Raw genomic sequence first — 17,504 nt, forward strand, 5'->3', positions numbered from 1 at the left:
TGCCTTGGCTAGAAAAACATGTCTGATTTTGGACTTTGGCCTAGTAAGTTGCTCTGAATTAAATGCTTAAGTTGCCTGAAGCAGACAGGCTGAATATTTCTTTTATTATTGCTAGAGATAACAACTTTAAGCTTGGGAATTTGCACTTACTTAGTAAACAGTGTGATCTATAGTCACAATAACTGGTTGTTTGCTATGCTTGGCAGTGTTTTAAAAAGACTTGGTTTTCTGTTAGCTAGGAGAATAAATGCATCTTACAAATGTTAGAATTCTGGGGGAAAAACACTTCTCAGTAGTAAGCTTTGAGGACTAAAGCTTGTAGATCTCAAGTGCAGTCTAGATTTGAAGGCTATAGTCTTGCTTTCTTTTCAAGTACCCTGGTAATGGTTGCTTGGAAATACTTGTCTATTTTACTACTCCAAGTTGGTTCTTGAATAATTCTGTTCCTGGAAAGAATTAATCAGCTGAAAATGACTAATTCCTTATAGCCTGGAGTGAGTGAAGGTTTGTCCATTTGCCCACTGAGTCAGTAGAGAACATAGCTCAGACTATTTATAGTAATTTTTTTTTTTTTTGCAACAAATTATTTTCTGTAACAAGTTACGAGTTTGAAATAGAAAAACTTCATTCCATTACTTCTTCAAACATCTGTTAACCTTAATTTGTTTTGTTATTTTTTTTCTTGCTTGTTTTGTTGTTTGGAAGGTGTCTATCTGTATTGTCATAAATATTTTGACTGTATATTTTATATATTTGGAAGAGAGTGTTGATGTGTGCCACAAAAGGAAGAAGTTGCATCAGGGCAGAGTAGGGATCCAAAATGAAACTCATCTCTTGGAATTAACTCATGTTTTTGCTGCATATAGATCTTGAAAGTCCATGCAGCTCAACTAAGTTATTTGGGTTTTGAAGCCCTGCGTAGGGCTTCTGTCACTGGAAAGGCTACAGGAATGTTCTTAGTAATATTTGTACAGCTCAGTTGTAGCTTATGTGGGTGTGTCTTCCCACTCAGCTTTTCTTTGTTGAACATGGCATCTGTTTTCAGTTCAATTTCAGCTGAAGCTTGCAAGTGCTACCTTTCTCACCCCCTTGCCCCAGCAGGTCAAAGTGCTAGATTACTTACTGTAATAAAATAGATTATGATATTGAATTAGAAGGATCACTAAAACTGGCAGAGCTCCTGAGTCATACTACTAGCAAGCAATTCAAATGGATAGTTTTTAGAAAAACTTCATATATGAGTTTGTTTTTGTTACACCATCTATTCACAGCTGTGAGTTGGTTTGGGCTTTTTGTTAAGGAAGCTTTTTTTTTTTTTTTGTAGGAAGTAGATAATGTGTTAATACTCTTTAAATATACATTGTTGGATGAAATCCACTAAAAGTTTGTAAAGGTGAACAATGAGTGATAAGATCTGTGTAAAAGAGGTTTCCTGAGTGTTGGCTGGCATGAACTCAGCCTTGTTGGAAGGTAAACCCATTCTACTAAATGAGTTTTTTTTTTTTATAGTGAAAGGAAAGCTAGACAGGAGTCACATACACAGAAGACTTAATGATAAAATTTCCAGACTATTTATCCATCAGGATGAAAAATATTACAACTGATACAGGAGAGAACAACTTGTATGCTGCAGTGCATGAGTCCAAGATAAATCTTGCTCAGGCTGGTAAATAGCAGTTAGCTGGTTCAGTGCTGACTGTGGTTTGTCCTTGTCTTGGAAAAGCACAGTGCTGGATGCCTGAGCTCATATCTGATGAAAAACGACACCGTATTGTAAGGTGGTAAATTCTGTTCTGCTGGTTTCACAATCAGGGATCAGTCTCAGAGCAGGTACTGTAATTTATAGCTTCAGGCTGCTTTGTCTGCTATATCCTGGTAATTAACCTTGTGGAGGAGTCAAGGCCAAGGGTTTAACTTTACTCAGTGATCCCTGTGAAATGGGCATAATTAAATAATTTGAACTAATAAATGTTATGGTTTTTCGTCCTTTTTTGTTCTGAAGTTATTGTACCATGGCATAGCTGGAGCCTGAACAGCAACCACTAAATAAATTCCAGGAATGGGTGTGAGTGCAGTGGCTGAGCTTATTGCTATTGCACCTTGAAACAGAACTTTTCTGGCAGCCTTGAAGTTTTCTTCTTTATTTCTGCCGTTATGGAATTTGTAGTTTTGTTATAAATTTTTCAAATTGTAGTCCTTCTGTACTGTATCTTACAGAGGTGTATTTTCAAGATTCCTGTTGTAAGTCTGTCACAGATTTAATCTTTTCTGAACAGGCCTGTTCCCTCTTAGCTTTGCCAAGCAGCAGAAAAATGCTCAAGGGCCTGAATGGTTTATAGCTTGCAGTGTGAGGCATGATAGCAATGTTGACTGTGGGAGTAAAACCTCAGGTCTTTATTTAAAGTTCTGAGGTGGACCTCTGAGACTGAATACTGGGAATGGGGAGAGGACCTTGACAGTAGTTGTTCTTTATTTTCTTCAAGGCACTCCCTCTTTCCATGTGTGGTTTGGTTGTTTGGATTTTTCCCTTGTCTTATGCACTACATTTTTTTTTGACTGAGCAAACAGAGGCCTTGCTGTTCCTGTGTCCTCCCACGCAGTGTTTGTACAGCAGGGTGGGTTTCCATATCTTCTGTTCCCTCGCCTGTGTCACCCCTTTGCTATCAGCAGCAACTGCTGCTCATCACAAAGAATTTTAGTAAAATATTGTGGATGTAGCAGGAGAAAGTGTGGAAGATGAGAGTAGAAGATGACATGTAGGCTTGGTTGAGGGAGTGATTGGGAAAGGTGACTTCCTATGTTAATATTTCTAAATTTAGAGTATTGGCCAACAGAGGCTCAAAGGCACTGTGGAAAAGGTGGTGATCAGGGAAGTTTCTGAGCATGAAAAGTCAGTGTGTTTGCAGCTCTGGTTTGCCTGGAATCAAACCAGTCTGGGAAAATTTTCCCTTGGAAAAGCCCTGGATAAATACAGTGTTCAAAAGAAGCAAGTGGAACATTTTTATATAGAAACTAGCATTTTTTTCAGATTGCTGAAGTTGGCTGGTTTTTTTTCCTCAACCTCAGCTTTCATAGCCAAAAGGCTCTTTTAATCTTGGGGGTTTTTCCAATTTGAAATCAGCGTTCTATATGGGATTAAAAGCAATTAAACAGACTTGCCAAGAAAAACAAAACCTATCCCATTGCTTCTCACCCTCTACCACAGAAAACGGTTCTTTGCCTTAAATTTTTATCTAAAGCTTTATTGAAAAAGGCATTTCACAATTTTTTTGAGTACCCTGTCATTACTGTATTTTTATGTAAAGCTAAAAAATAGCTAAAAATATAATTATGATTTTACCTGAGGAAATGACACTAATTTTGCTGTTGTAAATGTACACATTGACATCATGCATGCTAAGAATCTAGATTGTGGGGGTTCTGTGGTTGGTTTTTGAGTGATGTGGTAATAATTGCTCTTTTTTATTTTTCCATGCTTTATTACGCCAAGCCCATTTCTGAATGAGAGAGGCTCTGAAGTGTGCCAGGCTGCCTTGTGATGAGTTTTTATAATGTTATTTTTATTCTGCTGGCCTCTCTGCCCAGAGGTGGCAGTGTGGGCCCAGCACTCGCAGCTCCAGCCTCTGGCAATGGTGGGGCCAGGAGGGAGGAAGCTGCCGCCTCATTTTCCAGCAGCAGAGGGAGAATACTGTGTTCTGCTTTTTGTTTCTCAGCCTCATGAGTTTGGGGTCAGTCTTTGCATGGCTAAGAGCAGGCATTGCTTTTCTAATGCTGAGAGGCTGCATTCACGTATTTATTTATTTATTCTGTTAGGCACTACGTACTGGAGCAGAAGTAAAGTAGGGTTATAACTTTTAGTGTGCTCTATTCATTGCAGTTTCTGTTAGTTCATTTCTCGCTCTTTAAATTTAAATGAGTATTGCAGCATGAAGTCCGAACAGTTTTTAAGTCAATTGCAGATTTCCTAATTATATTTCCATATGAAAAATAAAACCACAAAAAAAGGTGTTTCTCCATTTCAGAGTTGCTATGCAATAGAGCCATGCAAACCAGAAAGGGAACTTAATGTGATCATGCAAAATGAAAACAATTTCACAAGAACAGCACCCCTGCCAACTCAAACCAAATCTAAAACAAAATTCCACAGCTGAAACCCAAAACACAGCAAAACATGCCAGATGCAAAAGGTAGTGCTTTAGGGCAAAGGGGGGCGGGGGGGAAATGGGATAATTCACACAGCAATTCTAAAAATAGAATGTGGCTTGTCATTAAAAATAGCCTTCAAAAAGTTAACAGTCATTATAGATATTTTTCTTCATAGTTACTTTTACCATTCTTCCTGGTTGCTGTTCTGTTTAAAATAAGGCCCTTGTATTTTGGAAGCCAGTTTTAATTTTGTCCTTCATTTGGCTCTTCTTCCTTTCTGACCTCCACTTCTATTTTGGACAGGTAATGACTTTGTGCAGTTCTGTGCTGACAGAGGCACTATCCATTTTGAGAGACTCAATTTGTTCTAGTGATCTTACCCTATCAGTAAACCCTTCATATTTTACGGCAATGCTGTAAGCATGAAAGTGTATCCCTTCTGCTTCTTACTCTGACCTTGCACTTCTGCAGATATTTGCATTTAGGTGCCTTCTAACAACTTCTTTTAGTTACTCACTTGAAAATGTAGCTTCTCTGTCAGATGATTTTCTACTCTTCATTGATAAGACAGTTCTGAATATGCTGGAAACTTCTGGAGGTTTTAATAGCACAGTAAAGGAAACAAGTTCAAGTAATACATCCCTAACAACATAATAGACCAAGCAATAAGTAGCAACTGCAACAAATGAGAAAACAAATAGTGTGAGGAGTGACTCTGCAACTGCTTAGCTATCTGTTTATTAGTCAGGAAATGGGAAGAGGTTTCTAAGGGAAAAGCTGGAACAAAGTGCAGGTTATGTCTGAATTTTGGTAACTGGCTATTGCATACATGTTGCCTCTTAGTGTTGTGTGGTGTAATGAGTGAAGCATTACAGAAAATAACTGTGTCACACATACTTTGCAGGTCTTTGCAATGAGTTACCCAGGCTATCCCCCAGCGGGTGGATACCCACCAGCTGCCCCAGGTAAGTTGTTCAGATGAAGTAAACATTAAATGCAGTGGTGGTCCTATCTGGAGTGGAAACATGGCATAGATGAAGAACAACAATGTGGAGGGTTTCCTTGACTCCCCAAAGCTTTCTGTACTTGCTTGTTAAATCCTGTTTTATCTGGGCTTGGGATTCTGATTTGTGTAATATATGTGTTCTGCCATGTGCTCATATAGTAATGTCCAGTTTCATTCTCAAATAAAGCACAGAGCATTAGGAAATGATCTTAGCTTGACCAAATCCAATAAATTACAAAGATCAATGTCTGGTTGATACTGAGTCTTCAAGGTGGGTAGTGAGACAAATGAATATGGGGAGAAATCATTCATACAACTGACAACCATATCCCCCAAAAAAATAGGAAATGATCCTTAATTCACTATTCTTAGGCAGGTGGTTGTGTACAAAATGGAGAGGGCTATTAAAAAGGGTAACAGTAATAACATAAAGCTGATGAAATACTCAACCACTGCTTAGTTACCAAGCTGAACTTTACAGTTCTTAGTGTTGTTGTAAGCTAGAAAGAAAGGGCTGGAGTTATGTAGGTATGGTGAAATGTGGCATTAGGCTAGCTCAGGAAGGGGAAGCAGTGTACAGTGAGAAGCCCAACCAGCCAGGAGGATAAAGCCTATTTCTCAGCAGAGTATTCTGTCTAAAGACTATACTGCTGTGTGCAGACAGGTTATGACTTTGGTGCCTGGAAATGTGCTGTTGTGCTCTGTGGACACCTCTCAAATTAGCAAAGTGGAATTACTATCTTGCTACTGGAATACCCAGACAACTTTGTACTTTAGGTGCTCTCAAGTCAAAATATGGTGTTAACAGTCTTTAGTGTTAACCTTCAAAGAGGTTTAGAGTTGTTTTAAGTAAGAACTTACAGATTCAGTGATAACTGACATGATTAGAAATACCCAGTGAGACTTCTCTTTTTATAATAATTGCACTGCTACCTTGCACCTCTTCAGTTAATTTCCCTGATAGTGTTGAAAATACATAACATTAGAAATTTAAGTAGTAAGAACTTTCAAAAGGCATAGTTTCTTGTTTCAGCACATCTGTGTTTGATTTCAGGTAGCAGTCCTTGGGGTAGTGCTCCCTATCCACCTGCAAATCCACCTCCAATTGGTCTGGAAAATGTGACTGGCTATGCCAACCAGTTCAATCCCAGCCACATGGCTGGAATGGTAAGTTTGCTTTCATTTAATGTGTTCTGCTGTGATGTCCTTAAGGGCAAAGCTGTGCTTCTGAAATGGTCACTGAGAGGTTTATCACTTGAATTCTGTGCCTTTGTGTCTAATCTGTTTAGATCTTGAGCATTCAATATTGCCTATTGAGGAAAATGGTTCCTGCAAGCTATTTCTTATTTTAGGAAAACAGAGCACTAGTTAAATGTTGTTAACAGTATATCTTCAGAAGTTGTGGACATAAAACTAATATAACTTGGCATTTGTGTAGAGGAATTCACATGGGCAAACGCAGTCTGGATTTTGCCTATTTACCTGGATTTTGACCAGAGTAAGGAAAAAAGCTGTATAATTAGAGATATCAATGATTCATCCTTGAAAAGAATATGGGATCAACAGTCTCTTACAAACACTGATGTTTAACAGATGGAAGTAAAAACCTTTTACATTGGAAACGTCTACATTTTCTTCAGTCAATGTGATTTTTTTTTTTTCATAGAGCAGAAGTGAGTGACACTTCTGACAACTTTAGTATTCAGAAATCTGTTATGCTGCATAAGGACTGCAGTTTGTAGGAAGATATTTGCATCATAGATGTTTTTCTGAGGCAGTGATTAAATCAAGTGATTTGGCAGCCAGCAGGCAAATTGAACATCAAGCTATATGCATGAGCCTATATCCACAGCACCGAGCTTCTGACAGTGCTGCAGTCATCCAATGTCACTTCTGGTTTCTCTCTAGAAGAGAGATTTCAGTGATAAGATTTTGATGTGGAGTGGAATATGTTAATTTCAGTTTCTGCAGAAGTCTTTCCAAATATAGTCCAGGAACTCCTGCTAGTTGTAAACTACTAACACGTTGTAAAACAGCCAAAGGTTGCTTAAAGTCCTTGCATCCAGGTGCAGCCTTGTGATCACACTAGGCAGCCATGAGCAAAGAAAGGGCTATTTGGTGTAAAGTTTTAGGCAGATTTTTCTATCCTGGTTGCTATCTTCTGCAGATAAAGAGCTATCTGTGTTGGTGGGAGGGAGGTTGTATTGTATTAAGCATGTTGCTGAAACTCAGCTGTTGGTACTCTTTCCTCTCTTGTTTTATTGCTGTCACTGCAGGCATCCAACCTGGCAGGAACCTTTGGAGGGGCAAATCTTCCACAAAGCATGTATCCTTCCACACCTGGGGGTTATCCACCAGTTCCTCCAGGTGGTTTTGGGCAACCCCCACCAGGACAGCAGCCCTCGTACGGAGGGTACCCTCCACCTGGAGGAAATCCCCCCTCCGGAATGCCATCTTACCCAGGATATGGGGGCGGCCCTGTGCCAGGCCAGCCCACACCACCTCCTGCCCAGCAGCCCATGAGCTATCCAGGCCTTCCAGCAACTCACCCAGGGCAGCAGCCCATGCCAAGCTATCCAGCAGGTCCAGCTGGGAACCCATCTATGCCTTCCTACTCAGGAGCTACAGGGCCTGCAGTCACTCCTGTAACAGTAAGAGCATTCACTGCTTTTCAGTTGAGGTGTGACTGTATATGTGTTCCTCTGCATTTTCTTTGTGTGTATTAGTGTAAACCAAAATTGAAAAGAAAGCTGTGAAAAAAAGTTTGAGTAAAGAGAGCGACGGAACTTTTCCAAATGCAAGCACTATGAGCTTATATGGTCTTGAAACAAATTATGTTTTACCATGGTATCCAAGAAAAGAGGTTTGATATGAATTCGAATTAATTAATTAATCTTGCCTTTCCTGACTTTAGCAAGTATTGCCAGTTGTATATACAGTATCATCAAACCTTAATTAATTGGAGAGCAGATTTAGTGTCAGCAAACCTTGATCTTGAATTTTCCTGTAAATTGTGTCTGGAAATTAACAAATTGCTTAAGGCAAGGTTGGTTTGAGTTTTCTTTATTATCTCACAAAAAGAAAACTGATAAATGATCATCTTCCTTAAGTAGTAAACCACAACATTTCACTATTTGACACCAATACGCTGTTAACACTGCTGTTGTTTAACACTACTGATCTCATTTCAGCACAGAAACCGAGGTACGATCACTGATGCACCAGGCTTTGACCCTCTGAAGGATGCAGAAGTCTTAAGGAAGGCCATGAAAGGATTCGGTGAGCAATCTGAGGATTTACATTTCAGTTAAAAGTAGAACTGCATCTCCATTCAGCACTGATATTTGTCTGTTGCTATATGTGTACTGAGCAGGACTGAGTGTGTACTGAGTCCTTGGTTATCAGAAGTACTAGTGGAAGTTCATGTGGGCATAAACAATACCATGAGTTTGGTTGAGTTTTTCTTTGTATTCTTACTGTGTTTGTCAGCTCAAAGTTCTGTGGTTATACACAAGAGTAGATACTGTAGATAAATTCAAGGCATTCGTGTCCTTCTACTGGGTTTAGAACAGGATGAAATAGAGACAGAAAGCTGAATCCTCACTCATTCTGTGGTGTCTGTGTCTGTACAGGAACTGATGAGCAGGCAATCATCGATTGTCTTGGAAGTCGTTCAAACAAGCAGCGGCAGCAGATAATCCTGTCCTTCAAAACAGCTTATGGAAAGGTAAGTACATTGTGAGGACAGAAGGAAGAAGACATGAGAGCCTGCATCCCTTCAGTGGCAGTCAGAAGACATAGTGGTGGGAAAAAAAGATTGGAAGGTGCATTAGGGGAACATGGTTCTTGGGTCATAGCCAGTTCAGAGTTCTGCTTTTTACCCATGCTTGACTTCTTCCTGCAGTGTTGCAGATGAAACATGTAAAGCAGTTTCTATGCTAAGTGGTTACTTTGGCTCTTGGATCTGTGCAATCTATTTAATTGGACCTAAATGGCCTCAGTGTACAAATACCATTATACTGTTTTAGTATTAAGTGGAATAGCTTTACTTTGGACATACATTACTGGTGCTTACGCATAAAGAATTCTTAGTAAAATGTGTATTTCTGGTGTTTGCTTTTGTCAAGTTTGGTCTTTATGCATTTTTCCTTGTTTTTCCTTCTCATTAGGATTTGATCAAGGATCTCAAGTCTGAGCTCTCAGGTAACTTTGAGAGGACAATCTTGGCAATGATGAAGACACCTGTCATGTTTGATGCTTATGAAATCAAGGAAGCTATAAAGGTTTGTGTAGGAGATACAAATTTACAACATAGAGGAAATAGTTGTACTGATAAAAAACTTGGTTGCCATTTAGAAGTTTGGATTTATTTGGGATTACTTTGACTTCCTATACAAGGTTATATTCTGAATTTTTTCCTATATAATTCTGCTAGGTTGTAGAAATCAAGAATCTGAAGTGTTTCTCCTTTGTTTGTTTTAGGGTGTTGGCACAGATGAAAATTGTCTCATTGAAATCTTAGCTTCCCGCAGTAATGAGCACATTCAGGAGCTCAACAGGGTCTATAAAGCAGGTTTGATCTTTTGCATCAAAATTTTCTTCCTTTTCTTACTCAGTCACTGACTGCTTGTAAAAATTTAGGAAATGAGCAGAGTTGTATGAGGATTCATGACTCTCTCTTTTCCAGAATATAAGAAAACTCTGGAGGAAGCAATAAAAAGTGACACATCTGGGCACTTTCAGAGGCTTTTAATTTCACTTGCTCAGGTACTTGTCTGCTGGGATTTTGGAATTTGTTTGTTGTGTGTTTGTAGGTGGTGTGGATTTTTTTTGGTTTGGTTTTGGTCTTTTTTTTTTTTAATTTAAAAAAAAGCAGCTCATCAGAGCCCACCAGTAACACTTCTGGATCTTCTAATTCTTTCAGGGAAACAGAGATGAAAGTACAAATGTTGACATGTCTGTTGTCCAAAGAGATGTACAGGTCAGTAGAGATTCTTCATTGTTTCTATGCATAGTCAACTCAATATGCTGAAATTTGGCTGTGTGGATTCTACTTACTGTTAGTTATGGACACCTTGTGATGACTGCTGATGCAGTGCTTATCTTTAAGTGGATGGAAGAGATATAAAAAGCTGTGACAGAGCATTAGAGCCATGTAGGTGCAATATAGAGATGAATTGGCTTTTCCAAGTGTTGGATTATGCTGCTTTCTAAGGAAATTGTCTGAAGATATTTGAGATGATAGGTGTGTAGATTAAATTTCAAACTATTCAACACCTGCATTAGCCTTTGCATGTTGTTTAAGGAAGTCTGGAGTTTTGCAGCAAATAAGGCACGTGGCCTTCATAATGCTTGCCCCATTTCTTTTTCTGTATCTTCCTTTCACTACATAGCAAAGGGGAAGCCCTGCATTGTTTTAGCCATACTAGTGTCATATAGATAGTAATGTCGTAAGCTTTCTATCTAGTGTGCCTTAGCCAAAACACAAGAACGTCCCAGAGCACACCTGGAATTGTAGAAGGAAACCTAGATGTAAGGACTGTTAGGAAGAACAATGTCCCTTCCTTTAGTAATCTGGAGCATTTCTGCATCAGCAAGCTGGGAAGACTGAAGCATAGCATAGGGAAGGTTAGAACTAGTTGCTATGTATTGCTTGCTCCTGTTTTGCAGTAGTGCATAGGCTAAGAAGTTTAAAAGGAGGAGAGGCTGCAAGGAAGCAAATCTGTAACTCAACTGTTCAGCCTGAGTGCTTTTCTGAGTAATGAAGTGTGCATTCCCTTCTGTGCTCAGGAGTTGTATGCAGCTGGAGAGAACCGTCTAGGAACTGATGAATCCAAGTTCAATGCCATTCTGTGTGCCAGAAGTAGGGCCCACCTTAGAGCAGGTAATGATGTCTGTATAAACTGTAACTCAATTCTGTTGAGTGTAATGATAAAAATGTACAGCACTGCTCTGTGCCTGAATTTCCTCCATCTGTAAAATGAGCCCAGAAAGATACCAATGAAAAGCAGGGTGAATTCTGCTGAGGAAAAGAGAGTCACCTTTCTTAGATACCAGAGCAGGTAGAGGACATGCTTGTTCAAGTGATCCTCTGATGAAAGAATTGAAAAACTGGAATTGTTTCAGTCTTGCATACTTGTGTGTGCAAGACACTTGAAAACCTTCCCCTTTTACTTGCTAACATAAGGTGCTACATCAGTCTGTCGTTGTGGAAATGTTTTAGTAACTACATAGAACTTCTGCATTGTGCTATTGGGGTGGGAGGTACTTATATGAAGAAAAGGGGTGAATATGAGAACCTGAATATTTTCTTCTTAACTTTACTGAGACCTGAAACTTTCCTAAAAAATTGCACTGCTTTCTTGGCCCAGCCCTTTAATGAAAAGGACACATCTAGGCAAGCTAGGAGGAGCATGATAACATGTCAATGGTTGATAACAGTATTAATCCTTGAGATGTTCAAACTAGTGTGAGTACACTGTAGTGTCCAGCTGAGAAGTGCCACTGAAATGAAGCCATCCAGCACATTCCAGTGCCACCTCTTGTTGTGGAACTGGAATCTTTCTTTTCCATTTGCAGTCTTCAGCGAGTACCAGAGGATGTGTAACCGGGACATCGAAAGCAGCATATGCCGTGAGATGTCTGGAGACCTGGAGATGGGCATGCTGGCAGTAGGTATGTGCCACCTTAGCAAGGTCATTCCTGCTATTCCTGGACAGCTGCCTCAGGTGGGGCCTCTGACTTCAGCTAAAGATGTTCTTATTAGTGGTAATTCCAGTTTTCTGCTTTTTATGTTGAGCTTTCTGTGAAGGCATTTGGGATTAGTAAAGTGGGGCACTTCACCTCAAAATGCCTGATGAAGCTTTTTTGTTTCAGGCAACTGCAGAATTTAAATTTCACATGTTAAAATGGGGAACAATTCCATAATATGTAATTATTAACTATAATTGACACTGCTTTAAGAAGTGAACTTTACCAACTCATGGGTCAGTGAGAATGGAGTATTTAGGACAATTTTAGAAATCATTAATTAAAATACAGCATTAACCCTCTAATTAGTTACTTCTACCTCTTTTTAGTAGAAAGAAAACTTAAATTTCATTGCAAAAGGGTTTTTTTTCCTCACATTTACTGTGGCTACAATTTTTTAAAATCTTTAATTGCCTCCAGTACTTCTGAGGAGTGAAACCTCTTACCTTAAGTCTACTGTTGTCTCTTCAGAAGCAGTAATTTGTTTCCATGAGGTTGGGACAAGGCCTCAAGTTGCTGTGCAGTAGTTTTATTTAAAATGCTTTATTATAGACAGAACTGTGAACCACTTTCCTGTCTTTTTTCTTTACATCTCAATTTCTTTTTCTGTTTATTATTGTAAATATATTGTGGTATCTAGAGCTCCTGCTTTAAAAGTGTCGTTCTTCGGTTTTGAATATGGTAGTAATGGAACCAAACCCAAAAACTCCTACCAAAATGGGAAAAATGGACTTTGCATCACTTGGAAATGAGATAGAAGATATTTAGTTCAACCACAACAGATTTTTTTTTGCTGAAGTTTGTAACAAAATCTTGGCAAAATGAAAATCAATTTTAAAAACCTCATTTTTTCACTCCTGTCTTGTGCATGTGTGAAATATGTAACTACTGTTCTTATTCTGCTTGGCCACATTGTCGTTGTACTGATCTTTTAATGACACAAACTGGATCTAGCTCATTGTGTGTGATTGTTTTACAAACCTTTTCCAGGATTCGATCTTTGTCACCTCAGAAACTACTGTTAGAAAACTAAACTTAGGGAAAATATATTTCTGTTTGTAGAAAAATATTGCCTTGGTAAAGAAACTGCTCAGCATTTAGAAGGCATTTGACTTCATGGAGCTTCATAGTGACTTGACAGGTCTCCATGTAGGTCCAGATTCACAACTGAGACTGTAGCTGGCAGACAAGTCAATAACCTTTGGAGCAAGGCTTGTCATTAATATTCACTGAATAACTCCCTTTATTAAATAGATTCTGTGGGGTTTTTTATTTATATGTACATAACATGTATCTATATCAGTAAGTTATATTAATGTCATTTGTTCTGTGGACCTTACTTGCAGGAAAAAGGGGGTTTCTAATTGAAAATATTTGATTTTGCTTTCTTTAAAGCTTTCTGGATTGTACAACTGGTAACTTACAACAATATCTTTAAACATCTTAGAATGCAGGTGTGTTGTGTTAGTTAAATAGAGTGATACAGAAACATGCATTTCATTTTGTCATTCATTTTTGAACAGTATTGTACATATCATTGACAGTTTTGTGGTGAACTGCTATCTCTCATCTACATTTTCCTACTGAGAAAAATGCTTCTTCCTATACAGAATGTGTGTTCTATGAAAAAACTTGTCTGGGTTTACCCCTTTAGTTCTGTATTGATTCTGTGGGATTGATTTTGATACCTTATTGTGCTATTAAATGTCAAGTGTGGTCTGTTTCCTCTGTAGTTTGCCACATTTTGCATGATTGTTGACTTGTAACAATGTTGCATCAATATATAGATTTTAATTGTGATCAGTGATGGACAATTCTTTCATTATCCTGATTAACATGACAGCAATTTGACTTAGATTTTGCTCTTTCAGATTTCTGATGAGCTATGCCAATTAAATATTACCTTCCAGTCATTACTAAATTAGCCTGTTAAAAATTTTTCAGGAGTCCTGATGAACTTTGTGGCTAAAATGAGACTTTAAAATAAGGGTTGTGATGACTCACCCTTAAGGAGAAGGAACCACCTAAGATTCCCTGCTGTCATAGATGGTTTCCTAATTTGTCCTAGGGCAGGACTTGAATTTGTCACACCTTGCAGATGCATGGCCTGAAAATTTAGAATTAAGAAGCCAGTAGCACTACTACCTATATATTGCTTCAAGTCTTCTGCCCCCTCCTCATCCCCTCTTTTCCCTTCATAAACAAGAATTTGGTCATGAGAATTCAAAAGTTCATTATGGCTGCTTCACACTAGATGGTTTCTACTGACAAAAATGTTTGCTTTAAGCCATGCGTTGCAGGTTTTTTAACTGTATTGCAGCTAGTGTTTGGATTTAAAAGAATTTCAGTGACTAATGGAAGGAGTGGAAGCTGCATTATATTAAGTGTATGTTTATGTAAAATTCAAGCATGTGACTATGTTGGATTAACTCAAAAAATTACTGACTTCTGATTGAGGAGGAATGCCTTATTTCTGTAATACTGTTCCTCTGTTCCTTTTTGCAGTGAAGTGTCTCAAGAACACACCAGCTTTTTTTGCAGAGAGATTACATAAAGCAATGAAGGTAGGTGTCTGTGACAAGTTACATAAACTTACAGTGTGGAATTTTTTTAAATGCTTGTACAGCTCTTGGGAAGGAAGTGTGCAACTGAAGGGATTACATTTTTCAGTGGGCAGATGACTAACAGTCATGATGCAGTCATTATTATGAAAGGCTGGAAAATCTAGCTAATTTGATCAACCTTAACAGAGCAGTGAATACAACTGTGCATTAAACAATAATCTTCACTTGGTGAACACAGATATGCTTAAAACTCACTGGAATTGATACTTTTAAACTAGGGAATTCTAGCAGAAATAAATAAGTAGGCCATTTATCTCACCAAATTTTCCTGACCCTGTTGTAGCTCTGTCAATCCCCCTCTTTTTTTTTTTAACTGTTCTTGTGCAGAGAAATTAGTGTCCTACTGCTAAATGTAATTTATTTTAGCATGGTAGGCTAAATACTGTTCAAGCTTATTAAGTTAGTGGGGTTATGCCAGCAAACAGGCATTTCATTTTTTTTCCTGGTGCTATATCATACACTTTGCAGTGCATTATACTGCTGCTTTGTTTGTTTCAGGGAGCAGGAACCAAGGACAGGACGCTGATCCGCATCATGGTATCGCGCAGCGAGGTTGACCTGCTGGACATACGTGCAGAGTACAAGCGGATGTATGGCAGATCCCTCTACTCAGACATCACTGTAAGCCCTGGAGACCTGCCCTGCCCTGCCATGACAGCCCCTATGCTGGCAGAACGCTGCTCCTTGTGCTCAGCAGCTGTTACCTGCACTGAGTGTGGCTGGCTGGGTTGGATTGCTGCATTTGCCAGGAGCATGGAGGCTCAGGGCCAGAGGATGGAGAGCACTTGGGTTTGCATGGAGGCTTGATGAACTAGAGATGGGGATGAAGCTAACAGGCAAGGAAGGAAAGGAAAATTGGTCCAGAGGAGTTTCTGAGGCCTCTCTGTCCCAGTCTCCTTATATGATCTTGTGGGAACCACTCAGTCCTCCAGTTGAGTAACAGAGGTGCTCTACTTCATTTGTGTATTGGAAGAATATAAAGCTTCTAAGAATCTAAAGAATTGCCTCCTCCTTCTCTTGAAAGTACAAGACTTTGCAAATAGATTCAACTTCAGATTCATTAGCAGTTGATCCACCTTCCTATTGCAATTTAGAGCTGTACCAACAGCCCAGACTCTGGATGCCTGGCCAATGGTAGGGTAATAAAAACTGGAGGAGAGTGAGTGGTGCCACTTTTATTTACCTTGTAATGAGGGTGCCAAACCTATTAAGCCCCTGTTTATTCCTTCTGCTGTGGACACTGAGGGGCTGTAACTTAGTAGTGTTTGGAAAGAATCCTGTAGAGATTCTGGAGGATAGCATGTTCCATGTGTTTCTTCTACAGTAGTTGCATGCCCTGTAACCACCAATGTCTGAGTAAAAAGCAGTGAGACATTGGTGAAAAAGCTCTGTATTGCTTCTTCGCCCTGTTCCTCTTTTGATCTGACATTGTAATTTATCATTCAGAGGCAGAGCAGGCCAAATCTATTTAATGGACAATTTTTGACCAGAACTTGGCTTCAGTAAATATGGGGTCTATATATCCACATATGTAAGCTCTGCTGCTTATTTCTGTAAAACTAGAGGCAAAAATGTCTCTGGAAAGAAAGTTCTTAGTTTTTCAACTGTAGCTTCCCCTCTTTTGGTTATTCTTCAACTTTTCTTTTTCTGGATTCCTTTTCAGGGTGATACTTCAGGAGACTACCGGAAAATCCTACTCAAGTTGTGTGGTGGAAATGACTAAATGGAGCATTGAGTTTTTCTTAAAAAAGCTGCTGCAGAGCGTCTTTTTTTCTCCATAAGTAAATATGTAAACCTGTAAAACCTGTTTCTTCTAAAGCAGTTGCATTTTAAAAGATAATACTGCATATATCTTCAGTTCAAAAGTAGTAGGTAATAAATGCCAAGGCCCCCCAAAATACCAAGCTTATGTGCCATCTTCTCAGGATTCTGTGTAGTACACTCAGCAATACGTGAATGGTCATTATTTCTTTTCTGCTTATATCATGTTGAAATAATGTTTGTTTAACAACAATCACAGCTGTATGATTTTAAGGTGTTCTTTTGTATAAACATTGAGTGCCATTTTAATGCAAGTTTTATATCTGTTGTATGCAGAGTTGGTTTTGGGCTAGCCGACTTCCTGATATGTGGAGATAGCAGCCTCGAGGTTTTGTGTCTAGTTAAGACTGCTTTAAAGTAGTTTTGTCAAGTTCTGTTTTTTTACCTTGATTCTTTTCAAGGAAGTTATGTTTTACATTTCATTCTTGCTAAGGCAGACTGTCACAAGGCAGGAGTAATGTTGACAGTAGTCAAGATTCTGTCATTATTGTTTAAAGGTTTTGGATTGTGCCTTAAATATATATATATATGTAAGAAGAGATTATGAAATTAAAGCTAAGTCTTTGCAGACTGTGCCTTTTGATGTCATATTGATGTATATGAGTGATGACTCAGTTTATGTAACTGTTTTTCCATAGAAATTCTCTGCCACAGGATTATTCAGAAATTGTTGTTTTGGTTAGAGTTAGGGAGTTGTGTGCTGTTGATGAGCAATTGTCTGTACATGAGACATGTAATCTGTAGTTATTGCTTAGTATTTTCAGTTTGCATGTTGTAATTTCTCTTACTCTTGGAACTCTGAGTTTTTATTCCCTGCTGGCATGGATGACATCTTTTCAGCTTGTTGTTTTCAAAATAAAAACACATAAAGGTAGAAAGTACAAAGTGGGGAAAAGGTTTCCAAACTAGGTCAGTGAAAATAGATGGCTTGTTAATCAGGAATGTGCAACCTCCCCTTACTGAAGTACATACATGTAAGTGTTCTCCTGACATGTAAGGGTCAGGCAGGTCCTTTTTCCTAGAAGTTGTATTGCTATTTGTCTTGAAAGAAAAAGACAGTGTCGTGGATTTAATTCTGGGTTGCATTTGTCACCATGACAAGGGAGGGGAATGTAAAGATTACAGAATATGATAGCCATGTTCTGTATTTGTATGTC

At 38.8% G+C, this 17,504-nt stretch overlaps 1 protein-coding gene across 4 annotated transcripts in view; it reads left to right on the plus strand.

Moving 5' to 3' along the window:
- The window catches only part of ANXA11 (annexin A11), a 34,244-nt gene extending 17,049 nt beyond the window's left edge, over positions 1 to 17,195 (plus strand). Inside the window, exons 2-16 of one of the 4 annotated variants that reach the window (XR_010440875.1) lie at positions 5,051 to 5,111; positions 6,207 to 6,319; positions 7,429 to 7,803; positions 8,344 to 8,431; positions 8,785 to 8,879; positions 9,322 to 9,435; positions 9,635 to 9,725; positions 9,840 to 9,919; positions 10,077 to 10,133; positions 10,943 to 11,036; positions 11,732 to 11,827; positions 13,298 to 13,356; positions 14,408 to 14,466; positions 15,025 to 15,147; positions 16,190 to 17,195. Coding sequence is in view for 3 of the 4 variants with exons in the window: in XM_064717298.1 (XP_064573368.1) it covers positions 4,179 to 4,187; positions 5,051 to 5,111; positions 6,207 to 6,319; positions 7,429 to 7,803; positions 8,344 to 8,431; positions 8,785 to 8,879; positions 9,322 to 9,435; positions 9,635 to 9,725; positions 9,840 to 9,919; positions 10,077 to 10,133; positions 10,943 to 11,036; positions 11,732 to 11,827; positions 14,408 to 14,466; positions 15,025 to 15,147; positions 16,190 to 16,249 (1,515 nt within the window). In the remaining variant the exon portion in view is untranslated. Of the gene's footprint in view, positions 1 to 4,168; positions 4,188 to 5,050; positions 5,112 to 6,206; positions 6,320 to 7,428; positions 7,804 to 8,343; positions 8,432 to 8,784; positions 8,880 to 9,321; positions 9,436 to 9,634; positions 9,726 to 9,839; positions 9,920 to 10,076; positions 10,134 to 10,942; positions 11,037 to 11,731; positions 11,828 to 13,297; positions 13,357 to 14,407; positions 14,467 to 15,024; positions 15,148 to 16,189 lie in introns of those variants that run through there. The other 3 variants (XM_064717298.1, XM_064717300.1, XM_064717299.1) reach the window with 3 other exon arrangements.
- Positions 17,196 to 17,504: the final 309 nt, after the last annotated feature.

This window comes from Zonotrichia leucophrys, chromosome 6, assembly GCF_028769735.1.
Source record: "Zonotrichia leucophrys gambelii isolate GWCS_2022_RI chromosome 6, RI_Zleu_2.0, whole genome shotgun sequence".
In the NCBI taxonomy this organism is placed as follows: domain Eukaryota; kingdom Metazoa; phylum Chordata; class Aves; order Passeriformes; family Passerellidae; genus Zonotrichia; species Zonotrichia leucophrys.